The sequence below is a fragment of the Manacus candei genome, unplaced genomic scaffold, assembly GCF_025592945.1.
Source record: "Manacus candei isolate 608988 ecotype Guabito, Panama unplaced genomic scaffold, ASM2559294v1 h1tg000007l, whole genome shotgun sequence".
Taxonomy (NCBI): Eukaryota; Metazoa; Chordata; class Aves; order Passeriformes; family Pipridae; genus Manacus; species Manacus candei.
This window is the reverse complement of record NW_026138055.1, coordinates 6,168,816-6,190,451: the sequence shown is the minus strand read 5'-3', so window position 1 is coordinate 6,190,451 and position 21,636 is coordinate 6,168,816. Positions and strand designations below refer to the sequence as shown.

The 21,636-nt window shown below is 44.2% G+C and overlaps 1 protein-coding gene across 6 annotated transcripts in view; it reads right to left on the bottom strand.

The window, feature by feature from the left end:
* Nucleotides 1–5,377: 5,377 nt before the first annotated feature.
* Nucleotides 5,378–21,636, bottom strand: part of TFAP2B (transcription factor AP-2 beta) — a 33,318-nt gene continuing 17,059 nt past the window's right edge. For 2 of the 6 annotated variants that reach the window (XM_051812668.1, XM_051812638.1), the window contains 5 exons: nucleotides 20,186–20,260; nucleotides 19,702–19,921; nucleotides 17,023–17,141; nucleotides 14,243–14,384; nucleotides 7,168–12,227 (listed from right to left, as the gene is read on the bottom strand). In XM_051812668.1, the coding sequence (XP_051668628.1) occupies nucleotides 11,927–12,227; nucleotides 14,243–14,384; nucleotides 17,023–17,141; nucleotides 19,702–19,921; nucleotides 20,186–20,260 (857 nt within the window). In that variant the 3' untranslated portion in view covers nucleotides 7,168–11,926. Of the gene's footprint in view, nucleotides 5,444–7,167; nucleotides 12,228–14,242; nucleotides 14,385–17,022; nucleotides 17,142–19,701; nucleotides 19,922–20,185; nucleotides 20,261–21,636 lie in introns of those variants that run through there. The other 4 variants (XM_051812677.1, XM_051812660.1, XM_051812657.1 and 1 more) reach the window with 3 other exon arrangements.

The window sequence follows — 21,636 nt, the reverse complement described above, 5'->3', positions numbered from 1 at the left end:
TAGCAGCAACAATAAACACAGGAGCAACAAAAATGTGGGATCCCAATGCCTGCGCCCACAGTGAGGATAAAAAATGCAAAGCCTGGGCCACCTCGCCTTTAATTTCCTAACTGCTGTTTTGTAAGGCTGTGTCATGCTTCTCAGTTCAAACACGCTTTGGCTCTTTATTATTCATGGGCCTTTTTCTCAGTCAGTGGTGTTGAATAATAAAACAGCCCAGGATCAAATGGGCCAATTCTCCACGCCTGACACCAACTGCTACTGTTCGCTGGGCTCTGCCAAGCGTTGCCTCTGATAATGAGTGGGATTTGGTTAAACAGTAAATTAATGAATAATGAAATATCCAGGTTGATCAGTTAGAGAGCACACTTGCTTTGCCCCCGGCCAAGTGCTCGGGGCAGAAATTACTCTCAAACGGCACTTGCCTGTGTGCTGGGCTGGATAACTATTTTACAGCCTATTGCTTGACAGGATGTTGGGAAGGGGGCGAGGGGAAAGGGGGAGGTCGGGGAAGCAGAGCGGGCAGGGCAATCTCCTTATCACCCCACACGGAGGGGAGAAGGAGTCGCTCTGGGGCTGTGCAGACACCCACACACCCCCCCAGAAAGGGGAGAGGGTTGCGAGGCTGAGGGAGGTCGTGATGAGGGAAAAGGATGAGCCCCCTCTTAGCTCTTCCTCTCTTTTCTCCCAACTTTGTTATTATTATATTGGTAGTATTATTATTATTTTTATTTTTTTATCCTGGTAAGGATTACCTTAACCCTGACTATCACTGGGGTTAACCCAACTTTCCCCCCGGTCCCATCACCTTTAATTCTCGCCTTGCACCGGCCCTGTCCGAGCGTGTTTCGGAGCGGGGCCATCCCTCCTGGCAGGGCTTGGAGCCCAGACTGGAGAAAGAGCCTCCTGGAGCCGTGTGTCAGGTGTTCTTAGCAAATAAAAGAGCCTGTGAAAGGCTGCCTGCACGGGATGGGGCATAGAAGCAGAGAGGTGGGAAAAGCAGTGTGGAAAGGAGAAAACCACCCCATACTCTTCACTTTCTGCCCTGGGAGAAATAAGTAGCTGTAAAATATTTCCCGCAAGTCAGTGACACAAGTACATATATGTACACAAACACACAGGTACGATTTTTTACGGCTGGAGGAGGGGGGAAATCCCTTACTTGGCTCTCACACTCGTCTTCTGGGTGTTTATTTGGGATGGTGGTATTGCTCTACATCGGCGAGAAAACCGCTACAATCACCATATTTTATCCAGAAGGATAACTCTCTGCAACCAACTCACCCCATTTTTTTTTTTTGGTGATTACTTTTTCCAAACTTTCCAAACAAACCCCAACTTCTTAAGTCAAAGTAAGGAGGGGGGATGAGGAAAAACAATGTGTACATATTAAAAATAAAATAAGGGAGTAGAAAACCAATCTGTTTCCAAAATGCGAGGTCGGGGCTCAGTTACTTTTGCTCGTCTCATGTCACTCCTAAGTTAAAGTTTAAAGAAACCTGTGAAGCGTAAGGAGAAGGAGGTCCCTGGTACGCCTCGGACATCGCCCCTGTACTCCCCCGGCAGCTGCCGGGCACAAGGAAAAGCCTCCAGGCTCCGGCTGCGATGGCAAGATCCCGGGAAAGAAGGACTGGAGGGGTTTAACGAGAGTTCCCTTCACTTTCTCAGTCTTCCCTATTCATCTGGCTGCACGGCGTTGTTGTGTAGGGATGAACAGCCGGCTTTGGGGCAGGTTAAAGCCCATGTTTACTTTATTCCTCGAGGAAAACAATATCTCACATTCACCGTTTAATCTTAATAACCAAATCCAGAACTTTTCGTTTTCAAGTGTTTCACCTCGTTCCTTTCTGTTCGCGTTATAACAATTTAAAATGCATTTTTAAATCCAGACTGTTTCTGTGAAAACTAGTTACCCAAAAAAATGTCTTCTAGTCCCATTTGCAGTTCTTCCACCACCACCCCACACCCTCTTCTCATCATTACCAGTTATTGTACTGTGGTTTTCTATACAGAGCTGGAAACAGGTTTCCTTTTTCCCAGCCTAAACAGGATCCACTCTGCACTGGAATAAAGCGGAGTTTATGGGTGAGCGGGGCTTATCTCGTCCCGATCGTTGCTCACAGGTTTTTGGGAAAACTACAGGTTTCGGTTAAGTCACTGGGAGTTTTGCAGGAGTAAAAAAATGCCAGGTGATGCTTTGTGCACTGAGATAAACTATTGTTAGCGCTAGTTTCATGAGGCAAAAAGATCTCCCCTGGTCCTTTGATGGATTTTTACAAGGAAAAAAAATGCCCACACGCATTCCATTCACTCTGGCGTTTTAAACCAGTAAAACTCTGGATATAATTGCAATTGTAGACAGTGTTCTTAATAAATCTCAACACGCACTAATTTATCACCAGGGAAGGACCAGTGGGTTTTGTTTTAAAGGAAATGTTCCCCTGGACCTGAGGAAAGCATCCTCCTCGCGTGCTGTCAGGAGATGAGGGAGATTTCGCTGTATGTTTTACAGGAGTAATAATCACCAGCACAGCACCTCCCCATGCTAGGGAGCCGTGGAGGTCCCACTGCACTCAAGAGAGTGTTTGCCTTTGCTTTAAAAACACCTTGCAAATATTAAACCTTTCTTTTCTTTCTTTTTTTTTTTTTTCCTGCGTGGATTTTTTTTAAATATTTGTCCCATCTGTGACCGAACAGGGGTAAAAGGATTCTTACCTCTGAAAATTCGGGTAAGAAATACATGTGCAAACACACACACTTTTTTCATTTTAGCGTTGTTCGGAGGAAGCTCCAAAGTGATTGCGGTCATTTCGTAATTGAAATTCTGAGGTTTTTTCGTCTTCATATTAAGAAGAGAGTATAGAGACACTCTTAACTCCTAAACCCCCAGAGATTTACTTCTCCCTGCCCCAAGAAACGTTCACAGGCAGACGGGGGGATTTTGCTGGAAGGGAAATCGGAGCAGCGTTTCCTACGCTGGGACATCGGGATGTGCGGGAAGCAGCAGAGCCCTGCCCTGAGGGGAGAGCGTCGGGAAGGACCGGCCCCTTGCACCGGCTGGACTCTGTTGCCAGGGTTAAATTCCGAAGGCAAAAACAAGGAGCTTTTTTTCTTTTTCCCTTAATTCCTAAAAGCCAGTGGTGGTGTGAGAATGGAACCGACTCCAGCTACGAGCACTTGTGACACGACGTGTGACACAATGTCCTGGTACAGCTTTGCACGGACACAGACACACGTCCAGCTACAGGGAGAAAATATGTGTGGATGCCTGTTTACGAGGGAGACAGAGCAAACAAAGGAATTCGGTGAATGTATCGGTCCTGGGGATTCTTTAAGACATTTGACTAGTTTCATCATAGGGACACCAGATGTTATTTATGAGGTCTCGTATTAATGTGGGCCATACCATGCAGGTGGGAGGGAAAAGGGGGGGGAGGGGAAAAAAGCCAAAGGAAGAATGAAAAGAAAAGAGTTCACCCCAAAGGGATGAAAGACAAAACTGATGTTTATGACAGTATAAATCACGGTGAAGTTTTGTAATGGAAACTAGAACTACCTGGAGTTCTAGGAAGAGAATGGTGTAAGGCAAGAGAGGAGGAGGGAGGGAAGGTCCCTGCTGGTCATGGCTGGAAAAGCAGATGAGAACCCAGCGCGGTGCTGATCTGGAGTTCTGCTGGGTTTGCTGGGTTACTGCTGCTACTGTTAAACTCAGTTTGGGTTTAACCTGAGCTGCAGCAGATGAGAGAACAGTAGAAAGACCAAGAGGCAGGGAGGAAGGAAAAAAAGAAGAGAAAGAGAGAGAAGGAGAGAGAGAAGAGAGAGAGAAGAGAGAAAGAAAGAGAGAAGGAAAGAGAGAAGGAAAGAGAGAAGAAAGAAAGAAAGAAAGAAAGAAAGAAAGAAAGAAAGAAAGAAAGAAAGAAAGAAAGAAAGAAAGAAAGAAAGAAAGAAAGAAAGAAAGAAAGAAAGAAAGAAAAGAAAGAAAGAAAGAAAGAAAGAAAGAAAGAAAGAAAGAAGAAAGAAAGAAAGAAAGAAAGAAAGAAAGAAAGAAAGAAAGAAAGAAAAGAAAGAAAGAAAGAAAGAAAGAAAGAAAGAAAGAAAGAAAGAAGAAAGAGAAAGAAAGAAAGAAAGAAGAAAGAAAGAAAGAAAGAAGAAAGAAAGGAAAGAAAGAAAGAAAGAAGAAAGAAAGAAAGAAAAGAAAGAAAGAAAGAAAGAAAGAAAGAAAGAAAGAAAGAAAGAAAGAAAGAAAGAAAGAAAGAAAGAAAGAAAGAAAGAAAGAAAGAAAGAAAGAAAGGTATCAATCTGATCTTGGCTTGTTCAAGATCACTGGGAAAATGTAGTGGAGAAGAGGAGATCAGCTGGAAGATTTCTACTTTCCTGCCACCTCGTTTCCAGAGCCCCGTGCTCCAGTGCCCGAGCCCATCCTGGGCACCACCGGGGCAGGACACACCGCTGCCTCCCGGAGTAGTGAACTTCACTTCGTTGTAAACATATACATATATGTGCTTTGAATTTGCAAGCTTAGCACTGTCGCCTGGGGCTTGGGAAACTCGGGGTGAGCCCTTCCTCCGTTCGTCGGGTCCCGTTTTAAAGGGAGCCCTCGCTTTTCCACAAGCAGGTCGTTCTGCAGAGTTACCAAAGAGCTTTCCCCGATGCATTTGTTTTGGTTTAGTTTGGAGTTTTTTAATCCCCTTTTTACATAAGTGTTGCACAGTTCTTGGACAACAGAGAAACTTCCTGGTCTCCCCCTTTTCCCCTCAAACAACCTCCTCCCAGACTCCACTGGGAGCGGCGAGGGCTATTTTGAAAGGTTTCATGCAAAACATGTGCTCTACTAAAAATAATACCATCGGTGCGATGAAAACAAAAGCAAACAAAACAAAGTCCAAAAGCATGGCATACCGCCTGGCTTTGGGGAAACAGCTCCAACGCCGCTGCTATTCCCAGCCCACCGGCATCCTCTCCCCACACCTGCCCGCAGCTGGGTCAGAGGTGTTGAGGAGAAGAGGTTTGGGGTTCCCCCACTCCCCGCCCTGCAAAGCCCCAGTGAAAAGGAGGAAAGAAGAAGGCGGGGAGGGGAAGGATTCCCTCTGCTCTTTTCTCGCAGCTCCGCTGCTCCCCCACCTCGTTTTCCCCGCTTCTCGGACCCCGGGCACTGCTGCTCCCGTCCCCCCCCATCCACCCCACCCACCCGCCTCCTCCATCCCGGGCCCCACAAACTCGCTCCGGGCGTTTTTGCCATCACACCACGGAGAGAAAGTAGGTCACGGCTGAGTCCAAGCCTGGCGGAAGCCGAGGCAGCCGAGCCTCGAAAGCTTTCCCATAGAACACACTTTGGGGTCGTCGTTTGCAATGCTGTTTGGTTTAGGTTTTTTTATTGTGATGAAGATGATGATTTATTTTGGACACCTTGGGCGATCAGCTGAGCCGGCTCCTGTAGTCCAAGCTGGAAGGAGAGGGAGAAGGGAGGTAGTTTGGGAGATGGAGGTGGGGCTGGATTTATTTTCTTGCTATTCCTCCATCCCCTCCTAGAGAAATATTAAGTTGCAAAAACCGATCCACCGCCTGTTAGGGCTCCTGTACCTCTGTCTGCCCTCTCTAACCACCGCTCTCTTAAAAACCAACAGATAAACCCCAACCCAGACGAGCCTTCGGAGCGGGTATTTAACTGAAATAGTTCGCCGCAGTAAAAGCGAGGCTTTAAACCGGTTTTCCACCCTCAGGGCTCCCTGTTTGAGCACACGCACGTGTTTGTTTTCAGGGTGACTGTGCGCAGGGTTAAAATCGACAGTCCTTTCCAGGAAAAAAAAAAAAAAAGTGTTGTCTATAATACCAGTAAAAAACAATTAATTAAAAAATCCTGAGGCCTTAATCTGCTCCCCCTTCTCCTTCCCCCAACCTCAGGGTAAACCCCGAGTCACTGCGGAGTGGCTCCGGGTTCGCCCTGGGGATCCGGTTCTCCCCTCAGCTCCGCGGCGATTACAAACCTAAATAAAGGCGATTTGGGAACGGAGGGGAAGGGAGGGGGGAAGGTGGAGAAAGGAGTTTTCGCTGGAATATTTTCTTTTGTTAATTGCTGGTGCTGCAGGTGGAGACCCAAAGGTAGAAAATAATCCCGCATTGTGAATACGAACATATCCCGATCTCTGTATAAGAGTATATATAAATATACATATATATACACACACATCCAGGTATACAGAAATGAAATGTACAATAACAGTAACACAATAGTGGGGTCAAAAAAAGTTTGCTGATATTTCAGGCTTACATAACATTTTCTTTTAATGGCTTATACTTTAGAATGAAAAAGATTTACTCCTAATTCAGCTGGTAAAAGCAAAATGAAACGAAAGCTCACGTTAACATGACATGAGGTTTATTACAGGTCTGCTTAGAATGAGGAGGTAAGAGTGGGAAAAAATATGGACACTTTTGAGTCAGACAGAAATAAAATACCAACATTTCTGAGAAGCAATATTTATTGTCTTTTTTTTGTCTTTTTTTTTTTTTTTTTAATGTAGAGACATATCCTGAATTTCCCCAAAGCCTAGAATGGGAAAATAAAGACTTCTTGGCGTTATAAGTAAATCCGTCTGCAGAATCAAAGCAGCACCAACATTCAAAAAAACTGAAGAGGAAAATACAACAAAACACAACAATCTCTTTTTTTTTTATTCTTATTCTTATTATTTATGTAAATCAGGTCATCACTGGACAAGAAACCAATTTCTACCCATTACCATAACAGCTTGTCTATAAAGAACAGAAAAGATTCAGATAGGATACTATCTAGTCAAGCGGGATATTTTTTTTTGTTGGTTTTATTTTTTCTTTCTTTTTTGTTTGTTTTTTTAATATACTTTTTGTTTTTAAATTCCCCCACCCATTCACAGAGGTATAGAGTCACAGATAAATAACCCAAAAACTACTTGCTCGCCATATTTACACATTCCCGTTAAATTAAGCATAAATAAATATATACAAACTCAATACTGAATGCCTCTCCGCATTTCTTCTCAGGAAGAGTCGATAAACTGATATTTCTCACTGCATGGTCAGATTTTTCAAGAAGAGGAGGTGAAAAGGATCGTTTGGGGCATAAAAGGAGAATTTATTATTTTTTCTTTCATCTTTCCAGTTTCTCATTTGCTTTTTCAGAGCTTTGCATTTGTTGGGGCTTTTTTTTTTTTTCCTTTATATCTCGCTGGCACACAGTGTTTCGTCTCTCTCTCAATGTTCAGGCGTTTGCCAGTGTGTTTGGGGATGTTTTCTTTTATTTTTTTTTTCCCTTTGTATAAGAAAATATACTATTTGTAAAAAGCCTACGGTCTCTCACACAGGGAAGCCGGAGGGGAGGGGGAGGTTGGCCGGATCGATCTGGCAACGCTTACGGCAGATGAAACAAGCACCAAATTCTCCGAGAAACGCATTAAAATAGAGCCGGACAGGTCTGTATGATAAACCGGTCAGAAAGAGATGAGCAGGGAAAGGGAATAAGCCCTTTGGGCACAGCTGAAGGTCTTAAAACCATCCTTCCCCCCCCTCCTTCCCGGCCCCAAATGCAAATTTGGGGATTTGGGGAGAGGTTGGTCTGGGATGCAAAGGGACTTTAAACAGCTTCTCACAGAGAATTTCTATTAGGTGGGACAAGACATGACCCGATTTTAAAGAAATCATCGGATTGTAAAAGGATTCCCATAAAATTGGCTTCTTGTTTCCTTCACATCTTGTATGAATAACAACCAGGAAAAAAAAAAAGGTCAGGGAGCGTACAAAAACAAAGATCTTTCCAACGGCAAATAGAGAATAGTTATTAAAAAAAAAAATCGAGACTGAGAATGAAATAAAATTTACAGCAACCCACCTGTTTGGTTTGAAAACAAACTTTTCACGGTCTCTCCTCAAACTTTTCCCTTGAGTTACAAAGCAAAGCTGCCGTGTTAATCCTCCTGTTTATTGATTTATGATCCCGAGGAAACCAAATCTTTTAATAACTCAATTATCAGATAAACGTCTGAGGTGCCCCGCCAACACAAGTAGTCAGGCTGGGAAAGTGGGGGGGAGCAGGAAAACGCCTTCCAGAGGGAGGCTGAGTTTAGTTTGGGGGGGACATCTCTCTCAGCACTGATAGGGGCCACCAAGCAATGGATATTTCCCTCTGGAAGCAGCACTAAGCTAGAGGGAAAACAGAGATATGTGCTTCTAGGTCATGTTTTCTCCCTGTTTGCGTTTCAATCGCAAACCTCGTGGATTTTGTCTCCATACTTTGTGGAGCGAATAGGGGACATCCCACTGCAATCAATGGGAATTTGGCTTTATTTTGCCTGAGTGATGCACAGCCTGACACGTGCAGTCTGTCTCTTCCAGGTAGAAGGCACGAGAGACAGATTGAAACTCTTCCCTCAACCTGCTCAACATTTAGGTCCTGATCCAGGTGACCAAACCTGTGCCTAGGGGAGATTTCAACAGCAGCAGGATGAGGCCCTCACACATGTGAACAGGTCTTTCCCCAAGTTCCAAAGGTTCCCTCTCCTCATTAACTCACAGTGGTGGTGGGATAACTGCCTTCTGCAGTTAAAAGGAGCATTCCCAATATTTCTCCCAAAGACAAGGGAAGACCATCCCAACATTCCCTCAGAGCCTTCAGCTGGAAGCTCTGGGGTGGCAGGGAGCAGGTCCCCATGGGCCTGTGTGTGCAGCTGGGGAGGTGGAAGACTGAGAGCCAACTTGGGGGCTGCCACACTCAAAAACCCCACTGGGTGATTCTGGAGGGCTGGACCCAAAAAATCCTGTTTGCAGAGGGCAGACAAAGCAACATCCAGCACTTTGTGCTCTGCTTCAATAAACAGAATATTCTCATCAGGTAGAGAAGGAAGATGTGCTTTGGGGTGGTGCCATTTGTTCCTCCCCAGATACACACACATCCCCTCTCCCTGTCCCACACATCACTGCTGGGACATGCCCTGCACTGGAGTCTGGATTGCCCTTCCCTAGAGGTCTGATGAAAGTGGAGGTGGTTGGCAAGGGATAGGTTTTGGAGGACTGGGAGCTGCCTGGGGGTTGCTTTTCAGTCCGGGAGTCCCCAACCCGCTGGTGAGGGATCCATGAGGATTGACCACCACACCTCCTCTGGTGACATCCTCAGGGCTGTGCCAATCCCTGCCACAACCAAACCCACTGGCAGGGACATGCCAGGGTCTAAGGATACCTGCAACTCATCCCAACAGCCCATGGAGAAGGCTACCAGCCTCAGTTCCCCCATTTTCTCACGGGAGATCCCCTATAGCACTCTGCCCCAGAAGAACCAAAGGTCCATGAGTGAGGAGCAGCTCCACAGGGGTCAGTGCTCCTTGGAGCTGGATGATTCCTGGGTTTCTGTTGCCACACACATGCCCAAATCACAAATAGAGAACAAGAGCTGAGACCTTGCTGCACAAAGATATGAAAAGCAGGGCAGGCCCTCAAGTATAACCGTGTCTCAGGGAGCTAAGGACACTAAGGATGACAAGAGGATTGTTTGCTTTAAGAAAATTCTGTTGAGGGATGTTGAGAGTATTGCTGAATTGTTTCTCCCCCACCATCCACTTTGGAAGGTATCTAGAAATTAAAGCAAGGCTAAGGCTTCTCTTTTATTTCTCTCTCTCTCTTGTTTTGAGTTCAGGTGGGCCTGCTTGGGGTGGTGGGATTGAGTCCTGCAGCTTTAACAGGGATCCTGGGGGGAGGCCTGACCCCACTGGAGTTTTGCCAGTGACTCCAGGAGGTTTTACCCACACCCAGTAACTGTTCTGACATAAGCAAAAAGATGTGTTAGTGCACGAACCCTACCCCACTGAGAAACACATGCAAGTACCCGAGACAGCGGAATCCAAACAGAAATTCACATCCTTACACTTCAGAGTTATTTTTACCAGAGAAGACAAAGAAATGCATGTTAAAAAAAATTAAAAAAAAAAAAAAAAGAGAGGAAAGAAATAAGAATTCCCCTCCACCCTCATCAGCCCAAATCATATGCATAAGACATCCTGTCAGACACCAAACCACCAAGAAAAACATTGGAATTAAGAAGTTTTTTTCCCCCCTTACCACACCGACTTGTTCAAAAGCAAAGAGTCACAAGACATTTTTTTTTTTAAAAAGCTTTCTAAGAGAAAGAGATTTCCTCAAACTGAGCTCAGAAATCAGGATATTCCCTGGCAAACCCTCCCCGCTCCCATCACGAGGAGTCAGCTCACATGGCAACCCTTTCCTCCCTGGGTACAAAACCCTAGTGCCAAGCAAGTGCAGTAACATTCAACACAGCTCTTATTTTCTTTGCAACAGTACACCTTGATTTCAACTTATATTTTTATCTCATTCAAATTATTCCCTTTGAGCTTCTTTAAAGAAGTGCACCTACAGAATTCGGTAACAACTGGCTTTGATTTGAAAAAGCAAAAAAAAAAGCAAAAAAATAAAAAGTATCAGAATATCAGAATTGTGGATTTTTTTTCTCTGTACCTGATATATTGTGTAGGGATCTCTAGTCCTCTTTGAAGAAGCTCATAAGCCAAGCGGGCAAAGCTTTAGGAAACAGAAGAAAATAAAATAGTGCATACTCCTGAGAAAGAATTACATACTCATATCACTCATTTTTTGTTGTTGTTAACAGTTCTTTAAAAATGGGGGAAGATATCTCTCACACACACTAGTCAAGGAAATTAAGGACTGAAACATTGGAATAGTTAGGAATATAAAACTCCCTAGAGAAAAAGAGGAGATCTCAGAAAATTAAGAAATCAGACAGTGCTGACATTTTACCAGACCTTACTTCCAGATTTTGCAACCCATTTATAGACAAGGCATTTTACCATCAAGGACAAGTACTAAATTACAAAGGTATGTTTGCATGCATTAATATGTGCGGCTCTACACACATATTTTATGTATATATATATATATATGTATATATCCACATATATACATATATATACACAAACATACACAGCATTCACACACCCCCCTAAGGAGGTGTGTGTGCACATCCACAGAGGCACACACAGAGGCACACACACACCCAGACACGCCTGTAAACGCTGGTCATCTAAACAGAGAGTCTGTCTAGACCAGGAAAAACAAAGCAGTTCTTAAAAAATAGAGTTGGCTAATTCAGCTGAGCTACAGTGACTCGAAACTCCCCTTCTGGTGGCACCTGAAGTTAAGATGCTGCCATGAAAGCAGCTGGTTGATGGCTTGGTGAGGGGTCTGTGCACTCACCTCCCCTCCTTTCCTAGTCTAGACAGAACCAGGGTGGTGAGATGAGATGGGATGGGAAGAGTTGGGGGGAATGATGGGGCTGCTCAGAAAGGAACACTCTGGAAGATTGTTTTAGTCAAGGTGGAGACAGGACGTTGTTGAAAACAAAAAAGAAAGAATAAAATAAAAAAAATAAAAATAAAAGCAAGACAGACTGTGCAGCTCAAGAAATCAAAGCACTGACACCAAAAAGGTTTCTGCGATTTCTTCCAATAAGTTATTCATTTCTTTCTTTTATTATTATTATTAATTATTATTATATTCCCCTCCCCCCCAAATCATTATTTAAAAAATGTGAAAGAACAGAAGTGGGAAAAAAATCCTGGTGGTTGTCTTCACACGTTCCTGGCAAGAGACTCTGAACCACTGGTCTTGCGCCATTGTGCTCCTCTGGTCTTAAATTATTGTCTTTCTTTATTATTGTTTTTATTTTATTATTATTATTTTGTCCTACCTAATAGAATTCTTCCAAAGCCCAATCCAGTATTTTTAAAGCTAAAATTAAGAAGGTTTTGTTTTAAAAGATTCTCTCTCTCTTTTCTCCTCTTATTTATTTAACTTTTTTCTTTCTTTCTCTCTCTCTAATTTTTTTTTCCTCTCTCTCTCTCTCTCTCTCTCTCTCTCTCTTTCTCTCTCATTTTCTGTGTTTCTCTTCCTTGTCTCCAGTTTTACTACCTGGTCCTTCGCCAGATGTGTGCCTGTTAGCAGTGTTGTTGTTCAAGAACATCTTGTCCATGCCTTTGAGAGCTTCAGTCAGGTAGTTTTGGAGGGCCGTGAGGGCAGCGCAGATTGCGGGGGCCCCAAAGCCATGAGTGATGAGGCTGAAGTGAGTCAAGCAGCTCTGAATGCCCGGTTCCAAAATAGGGGTGGGCCGGCTGTTCCCAATGGGCGTCCTGTCCTGGGCCAAGAGATCTGTGAATTCTTTACAAAGTTGCCTGCAGGGAAGAGAGAAAGCCAAAGAGAGGAAGGGAGAGAGAGAAAAGTGGCCGTTAGGTTCATCCAACCATTCTCTGCGACAAGCAAGGCTGAAGGAAGGGGCAGGGTCAGGCCAAAGCTGATCCCAAGACACAAGATGGGACCTTTCTGTTGCCTTCCTTTCCCAAAACTGTTTGAGGACCAGTTATGGTGAGCCAGCAGCTCAGAATGATGTTCTTCAGGGGAAAGGTTTTTGCATTTGCAGGATAACACCAGATCTGGACATAAAAGTCTCTCCAGCAGCCACAAGGATTTTCCCAAAGAACTGTGAAAACCCAACTCTGCTTGGTGGCTCTAGAAACAGCCAGGAGGAAAGGGACATATGTCTTGGGTCTGCCAAGCACCCATCCTCCTGAAGGCCTGACTGGCTCAAAGCAGCTCCCACCAGTGGTGTTCCCAAAGGAAAGCACAACCATGCACTGAGAGCTGCTGGCTGCACTGGGACTTGGTGCAGGGAAGGGCCAAAACGGAGCCTCCCCTGACACTGCTGAATCTGGGCCACCTTATTGAGAAAAACCAGGACTGTGGGACTCCATGATTGCTTATTCATGGCATGAGGAACAAAGTGAGCACTTCTAATTTTATTTTGGGGGGGTGACACCCCAATTAACACATCAGAGTCGACATCTGGCTCATGTTTGTTTGCCCGCACCTTTGAAAAATCAGATTTGACTTTTCTAATGAATTCACACACACACACACTTTTGCTTTACTCTGGTCCACAAGACCTTCAAGTCAACAAGTGCCTGGGCAATGTAGAAATCCTGGGGGCTGGTGGGGTTCCCAAAGGAAGAGTTTCTTTAAGGGTTCCCAAAGGAATAGGGGGGTTTTAAGACAAATGCCTACCCAGGGACTGGAGGGGGGGGAAAAAAAGGCCAGAATTTAAAAGAGAAAAAAAAAAAAAGGAAAAAAGAAACCCTTTAAAAAAGACATTCAGCTCTCATCCTCTGAAATTCTCTGAAATTCCCAGTGGGTTAAAGGTTTCAGAGGGTGGGGAAAGAAAAAGGTCTACTTCTATGTGTATTATCCATTAAGAAAGTGCAAGAGAGGAAACTTTGAATTTGGAGAACAAACAGTAATGAGTCCAACATTTTACATCTTCAAAGAGCAAAGCAGGGTCTGCGAGCAATTAAAGTTCTGGGACATTAATATCTTCTGACCCTGCGGAAAGGGCAATCAAATTCCAATCACGTCTAAAAAACATCTGGACAAATTTGAGCAAATGATTTTTCGACCCTCCATATATTTCTTTAAATTACACTGTCATCGGAGGCAGGGCACGTCCCAGAGCATGAAATAAATGAGAACTGTTTGGGCTGGTATTTTTCTTTCTTTTTTTTCCTCTTTTTCTTTTTCCAGATAGATGAAGATGTGTGAACACTCAGCACCCACTGCTGAGGACTCAAGCAAACCATGAAGCCTCCAGTGAGTAGCCTGGGAGGCACAGCCAAGTGTAAATCATCACATACAGCACATCCACCGAGGAAGTCCCTAGGGACAGAGATGGCTTGGAGGGGCCAAACCAAGAATCTTTAACAGTACACGGTGTTGTTCTTCCATTTTTTCCCCTTTTTTCCTCTTTTTTTTTAAATATATATTTTTTAATTAAATCACACGGAAAAGCCATTGCAATTTGGTAGCAGACAGACAGGTGCGTGTGAGCAGCAGGAGGGACAGACAGACATGCTGTGGAAGCAAAATATAGAGGGTTTTTTTTTTCCCCTTTCCTTTAACTGGGAGTGGCTTGGAAATGATGCACAATAGACAGGGAAGAGTCGCCTACAACCTCTATAGGGACAGAGTCTGCTGACAGGATTCCCACTGCAAGGGGATGCAGAGGTCCATGGGGCGATAGGAGCATCCTTCTGCCCCGCGGGGCCACTGGAAACTCCGCCTGTTTTCTCCTAGCAGCGAGCTCAGAGGAAGGGTTTAAGGAGGGGAAGGGCAGAAGGGGGGTATTTAACTTCACACTCACTTTGTAGCAAGCAGCATGTTTTTCCTGGAGTGGAGGTCGCTGGGGTCCGTGTGCTGTCTGTTCAGGTATTCAGAAACAGCTTTGGCTGGGAACTCCGTTTCACAGATGTACCCAAAATCCCGAGCTAAATGAACGGCCTCACCTGAAGGGAACGAGAGGGGGATTAACACCTCCGAACACCGCCGGCCCCGGGCTGGGCTGGCTCCGACCTGCCCACCGCTCCCCTGGGAGACACCAGCTCCTTCGGGCCGTGTTTGGAAAGCTAATAATATCCCTTCCACCTTAGGGACAGGCTTCATAGCATCCCTTCCACCTTAGGGACAGGCTCCAAGTATGTGTTTTCCCTCCACAAGTCCTAATTTGGGGACAGAAGTTGGTGGGACAGATTTTGAGCTGATGAGATTTGGTTTTGCTACAATGGTTGTGCAGAACACAGGGGAAAACATATACACCACTCACACACAGAAAAAAACTTTAAAATTAGCAGGGCCAAAAAAAAAAGTAACCAAAAAACCACAAGGGAAACCTAGAGAATCCTGAAAGACTAAAGAACTCAAACTGCTCTTAAGAGCAGAGAAATCATTCCTATTTCAACACATCAGATCACATCCAAAACTTCACAGAAGTGGATATATTGTGAACATAATGTTAATTCTTTGTGGGGCATTATATACACACTTTATCCACACAGAGTACTTGCATCATTATCACATTTAGTGCCACATTTATAAAATTATGGAGATAACTGTATTTAGCCCGATGGCAATTTAATAATCTGCATTTTTAACTGACCATCATGTAACAGGAACTCCTCTCTGCCCGGTGGAAAGATAACAACTAATGGGAACTTTTTCTGTGAAAAAAAAAATAATTATTATTCTAACTCTAATTCTAATTGTCATTTTTCCTGCCTGCCTGGTTTCAGGTTTCTTGCCTCCAGAGGTTTGTGTCATCCAACTCCTACTGGTGTACTTCACGCCACAAGAAGACAGTAGCTGCAGAAAGGAGGAAAAGAGGAGGGGAAAAAAAAACCCCTCAGACTCTAGGGGGATTCCACCAGATTATAGCTCAGCCCCTCTAGAATAAAGCATTAAACCCTTTAAAGCATCGCCTGAGGGACGAGGGGGAAGATTTCCAACACGTAAAACAGGTATGTCTAATAACTCCAGGACCACATTATTTTTAACTATCAGGAGTTGCTTTTCAACGTCATCTCCTGCTTCTCAATGCTTCTCGCTAATGATCAAACCGGTTAATGAAGGCGAGAGCACCCGGGAGAGCCTGGAAGTGGGATCCCCGCGCCGGGAAGAGTCCTCCCGGGCAGCGTTAGGGCAACAGAGGCAGGGACCGACCGGACCATTCCTGCTCCTGGCGATACAGGAGCAGCACAAGCCTGGCTGGTGGCAGGAAAAAAAAAAAAAAAAAGAAAAAAAAAAAGAAAAAAAAAAGAAAAAAAAAGAAAAAAAAAGAAAAAAATCAAACTCCATCAGGTGCAGCTTTTTCCAAAGGGAGGGATCTCCCTGAAGGTAAACTGTTGATTTGTGATGGAATCAGGGGAGAGCACAGGCATGTACACCTTGCTCCACATTTGACATAGAGCTCAGCGTCACTACATAACCCCACTAGCTTCTGAACAGCCCCGGAGAGGGGCTGTGAACTGGGGGTTCACACACCCAGCGGGGGCGAAGCTGCGCTAACCCGGGCGCCAAAGGGCACTTGTCACCCCCGAAATGCTTCACATCTCCTACAGCGAGACCCTGCATCCTGTATCCGTAACCTACAGTGTGCCTTGCTCGGCATCACCTCCACGCGGGTACCAGGAGGAGCTCCTGCCTCTCAGGCTCAGTGTTTTTGCGAGCCTTCCTTCAGCTCTGCACGCGGTAAAAGGTCTTATCGCTCCCATAACTCAGTCAAAAGAGTTGAAAAGTTAGTATCTAGCACAAATATTTATGCACGCTTACATGCAGGAGAGATAAGTGGATTATTTATATGCCTCTCGGTGTGTATGTGTAGTGCAGATACACAGAATTTATAATTGCATCCATACTATTCCGGATAGGTTTTTTTTGGAGAAGGTCCAACTTCTCTTAGCATAAACACGCACATATCCTAAACTTATTAGTGACTCTAAATTTTCCTTCTCGGTACAGTAACAACAAATCAAAGGCCACCAAAATGCCATTAGCTGACTTGAAATGAGTTGAAACTTCAGTTTCCCCTTCCCTCTCTCCTTCCTCGGAAATAGCTGGTCTCTTTGTTCGGCTCCAGCCACCTTAAGCGAAACCGAGCTCTGCGAGTCTTAAATTGCTCTGGTTTCTTACAGAAAAAAAAAATTGTATTATTTTTCCCTATTGAGCATCTTGTAGCGGTTACAAATCAGCTCGGGAGGAGTGAATTAGTGAAAGGATGGAGTAGATGTGGAGTCGGAGGGCATAGACTGGAAATGAATAACAACGAGGAATGGGACTGCCCTGCAGAATTACACATACACATACAGGTACACACACACGCACACGCATAGACACACTCCTTCATTCTTGCCGCCAAGAAGGATCAATGATTCTCCAGCCAGTGACTTCAGTTTTGGGAATGGGATCCTTCATCGTGCCGGTGTTTCTCCTAGCCCGCCCTGAGTTTCACCTCTGCAAGGTTTTCCCACCTGATCCCCAAAGTTGGTGGTGTTTCTTTCTTTTTGTTTTGAGGGTTTTTTGGTTGGTAAAATGTCAGACAGGAGTTCAGAGCAGGCAGGGGTGTGAAGGGAGCTGCGACCCTCGGCTTACCTTCCACCAGGGAGGTGAGTAAAGTGACATTTGCGGCCTTACGCCTGCCGGCTGGTAAATTCAAACCGATTTTTTCTAGCCTTTCTCGCAAAGATCTCCCCCCGTTTTTCGATTTGGCTCTAGAATTGCAAAGAAATTAACATCGTGATTAACCCCGCAGTGTTCCTGGAAGAAACGTTTAGTCTGTGCAGTCAGCGGAGCCTGGGAGGGTTTTCACTCGACGTCAAGGACTTTGGGGGTGTTGATTTCTGCTCGGCTTTGCTGAGATTTGCCTAATTTCTCCCAAGGGTAGAGGTGGGGATGAACCCACTTTTCTCCCTGTTTTATCCAGGGAAATCAAATAATGCCAAACAGCAATAATTAACAGAAAGGTCTCGATCTAGAGAACAAATGGGTTTCTGTTGTATGACGCCGACTTGCATTACGATGGAGGAAAGGGATGGGCAGAAAGGTAGAGGAAGATTCGATCACCTGGGTTTTTTCCCTTAAAGAGACAGAACGGGAAGAGAGAATAAAAAAAAAAAATCAGAAAAGCTCAAAGGGAGAATGTGTGCGCCTGTGGATAAATAGAAGAGGAGGAAAATATTTATTAAACCATTTCGCGCGCGCGTGTGAGCGTTTTCTTGTGCGGGAAGGCGATGCTGAGAGGAAGAGCTCACCTGAGGCAGGGGGCGTTATATAGAGGGAATAGAGGGAATAGATTGCCTGGGGAAAGATTTGAGTATCTGTCGGAGGTTACTGATAAGGGCAATAAAAGGATGAGTGAGCTATGGGTGGGAAATTCAGAGCTATTGTTCGAACGCCCATACATATGTAAAGCCTCAGGGATGAAATCTTGCCACCTGCGAAGTCAGGGAGAGTTTTGGCACCTAACAGCAGAGTCTGTCCCAACTATCTCTAAGTTCTTTACTTAAAATTTGTTTAAGAATTAGCAGTCACACTTAGCGAAAGGAAATCAAAAACTACAGAGAAGCCAGACTGGCATCTCACTATTTTATATCAAAGTAAATCGGACTGGATGGCAGAATTGCAAGAGAGCAGCTTTTTATATTTCATCTGCTCTGAACCAAAAGCTTGTCTAAAATTTAGATTCGAGATAGGAACTGAAGTCAGCAGCAGCCAATGGTTACGGCTTGGGCCACCTCCAGAAATCCACTGAAGTTCAATAATAATGTTTCTTTACCTTGATAATTGTATTTTCTACAGGGTATCTCTCAGATGTTCTCCCTGCTCCATTTGTGGTTGCGCAGAAGGAGCAGGAAGGTTTAGCATCTGTAAGTAAAAGTCTCTGCTGCTCTCACTGGTAAGGCTTGCAGCTGAACAATGATTACAGACATTCACGTGGAACTGCATCTATTTTAGGAGATCCTGATTCTCGTGTGTGTGTTTGGGTGACTGACTGCACGGAGCAGAACTTTCCCTCTCATCTCTAGAGATGGAGCTAGAGACCCCGACGACATCAGGGGATGGTAAGGGGGGAGCCCCAAACATAAACTGCATTTTAAACCACCTTAGACTCATCACATCCCAACTGTGGTTACAGGAGTTGTCAAGATATTTTCTCCTCTAAGATTAGCAACTTTTAAACATGATCTGAAATTTATTCAATGTCAATTTATATGAATTTGTTCCTGTCTAAAGTCTGTTCCTGTCTAAAAGTCCTACTTTTCTTACCAGTCTGGTGTCCACCTCTCCCATAGAAAATGAAGTCTTATCTCCTGTCAGTCTGAGTGGGTGAACTGGTACCTCATGCTGGTACCTCATGACTTCTTCTCTGTTCTGAATGGAGACAGAGCTTTGGCTCACCTTTCTTACAGCCAAGTCATACTGACAATTCTCAGCCCCTACCAAGAAGAAAAAAGCCTTTCCCCCTCTTAGTATTTCCAGTTAATGACCTCAGAGCTTAAACTCTTGTTTCTTTTAGATAAAACCACAATCTCCCACTTGATATGATCAAGTGGCAACAAGACCTCCCCATTTTCCTCAGCACCAATATTGCCAAATATTTTGAGGTCTTCAGCAAAATCCACCAGGATTTTAGTGGTGATTTGCACAAATATTAAAGAGCAAAGGCCTCGAGCCCAACTGTGAGTGATTCCTCCAGCAACTTTCTCTGCATGAAGCACTAAGTTTCTGACTTTCAGAGCTACCTGTTGATGACTTTTCTTTAGTCAGGTCCTTCTCTACCTTACCCTGCCTATTAGCTCCCTGCCAATCTCAATAATGTCTTGTGTGACAACAGGTCTCATAACTGACATAATTGTCTGACTGCTATTGCCATACAGAGAAAGCCTCGTGGATTTATCCAGGAAATCCCTAGAAATACATCAAGTCTTCAAAAACCTCCAGTTCACCCTGAATCACATCCAGTGTGGCATTTTATATTGCCCACTTTCTAAGAGAGAAGTGTGAGTAGGAGAAAAGATAGAAATTCTGTTCATATACAAAAGCAAAAATCTTCCTTGCCTCAGTTCCTTCATTTGCAAGCAAACAGGGCCAAATCTTTCTCTGCTGCCCATACATTCATCTCAATGTCTGTTATCTTCACTTTATCCATAAAGTTACACACACAGGCTATAACAACAAGGTCAATGCATATTTGCAATCATCTTTACTGTTGACCAAGTGTTTCTGGTGTGTGCAGGGAGCCCCCCACGTGGTCATCTTCATGCCTCTTACCTTCTAAGGACTCCTCCTAGGAGGGATGCGTTCAGACACTCCGGAGGGGAAAGTCGCCTCTGAACTTCTCCCACAGTTACTTTGTACTTTGAAGTTGAACTAAGCAAAGACAAGCGGCCGGGGACAGAGCAAAACACCTCTCCGGTGTTGACTGAAATTCCACCCAGGAAGCCATCTTTATTCATCATCAAAGAAGTAACAGATTTTGGAGGAACCGGAACTGGAGAAAGAAGAGGGGAGGAGGGGAGAGAGAAATCATCACGCCACGAAGGAGCACGGGATAACCACAGTCTCTCTGACATGCACAGAACAGCAAAATGAAAGGGAATTTTGAAACTCTGGCTACCTCCAGCAACCTAAAGGGTGCTGCTCCCCCAACCTCTAGGAAACTGCTCCATGAATGATGGATGGAGAGAAGGGTGGTACAGTACAGCCTCTATGCAGGGTTTAATCATTGGGAAATAAAATACATATTGGCAAGCACCTGGCAACTTTCGGGTTTGAGCCTGTGTCTCACCCAGAGCCCCCCGATGCCTTTTGTACAACGGACAGCGCCTTTCTGGAGGGGAAAAAAAGAGGAAAATTTACTTTTTTTTGGCTAATGTTTCCATTACTGCTAAGCTGAGCCAGGAATAAACGCAGCACACGAAGGGAGTTGCTGTCTTAAATAAGTATAAAGGCTGGAGGATACAGCAACGAGAAGACAGCTCTGTTATTGCTTTGTGTTTTTATTAAGTCTGGTTTATGAAATAAAATGAGTCTTTTCCTTTAGAAAAATGAACACCAGGAAAAAAAATATCTGGTCCTACCATGGTGTTCTCCACTCTGATCATATTGTGCTGTCCGTGAATTACTGGGAACTCTCCCGCCCCTAAATAAAGCTGTTTTAGTTACTGTAACACATATTTAAAGGTAGTTATAGGGAAAAATAAAAAGAGAACGATAAAGTGAAGCTAAATAAAATAAAACCATGTTGCTCTGCCTAAGATAAAATGAAATATTTCTTCTCTCTGAGAAACCAGTGAGGTTATTTTAAGAGTAACCAAGGGGATTATAATGAACAAATTCCTATAATAGCAACCAGACACACTCAGAAATAAACAAAAAAATTGGCTAAACTAAAACGGAGAGCAATTCCCCCGTGACATGAGTTTTGTTTACAAATGAACTTAAATAGCTCTCTCATAATTGTGTGTAACTGTTATGATTTACAGCAGGTGCTCTAATCAATCACCCAATCACTTTAATTTATAGGGAGCCTCACTGCATTTTCCCAGTTGTTTCATTTCTGCAAGTAATTGATAACAAACCGTACTTAAGGTATGTTTTATGCAGGAGTTAATAAGAGCTGACAGCTGCTACTGCTGCTTCCTCTTGGATTCACGGCAACACACGTTTCCTTATAGAAAATATACTCCAAAACTGGGGGGTTTGCTGGTGGCAGAGCCCTGGCAGTCCAGCGGGCATGTTTCAGAGGAGAAGACTAATTGATTACACACCCTCTTCGAGCAGATACTACTTCACAATCTCCCGTTTCCACTCAATCAATTGCAAAACCAATTCGGCAAATAATAGGGTTCTATTATGCACATATGCCAGCTATTTAGGTACTTATAATACATGTCAGTTAAGTCATAAAAGCCCTGTTTATTTGCAACATATCTGGAGAATCAAACCATTAGGGTTGAGCGGATATTTAAGTCGTCTGGAGCTGCTAAACAATAAGATCGGGTATCCTAATATATTACCAAGTGCTAACTACTGGGCAATTGCCAATTTTATAACCTCAGTGTATGGAATAGACACAACCGTGTTTCACTGTTTTTATTACAGATCATTTCCTACTGCCAGACCAGACCCCCACAATAAAAGCTCTATAACAGCTAAAAACCAAAAGGCATGTCGATTTTAGATATACATATTGCTTCTTATGCC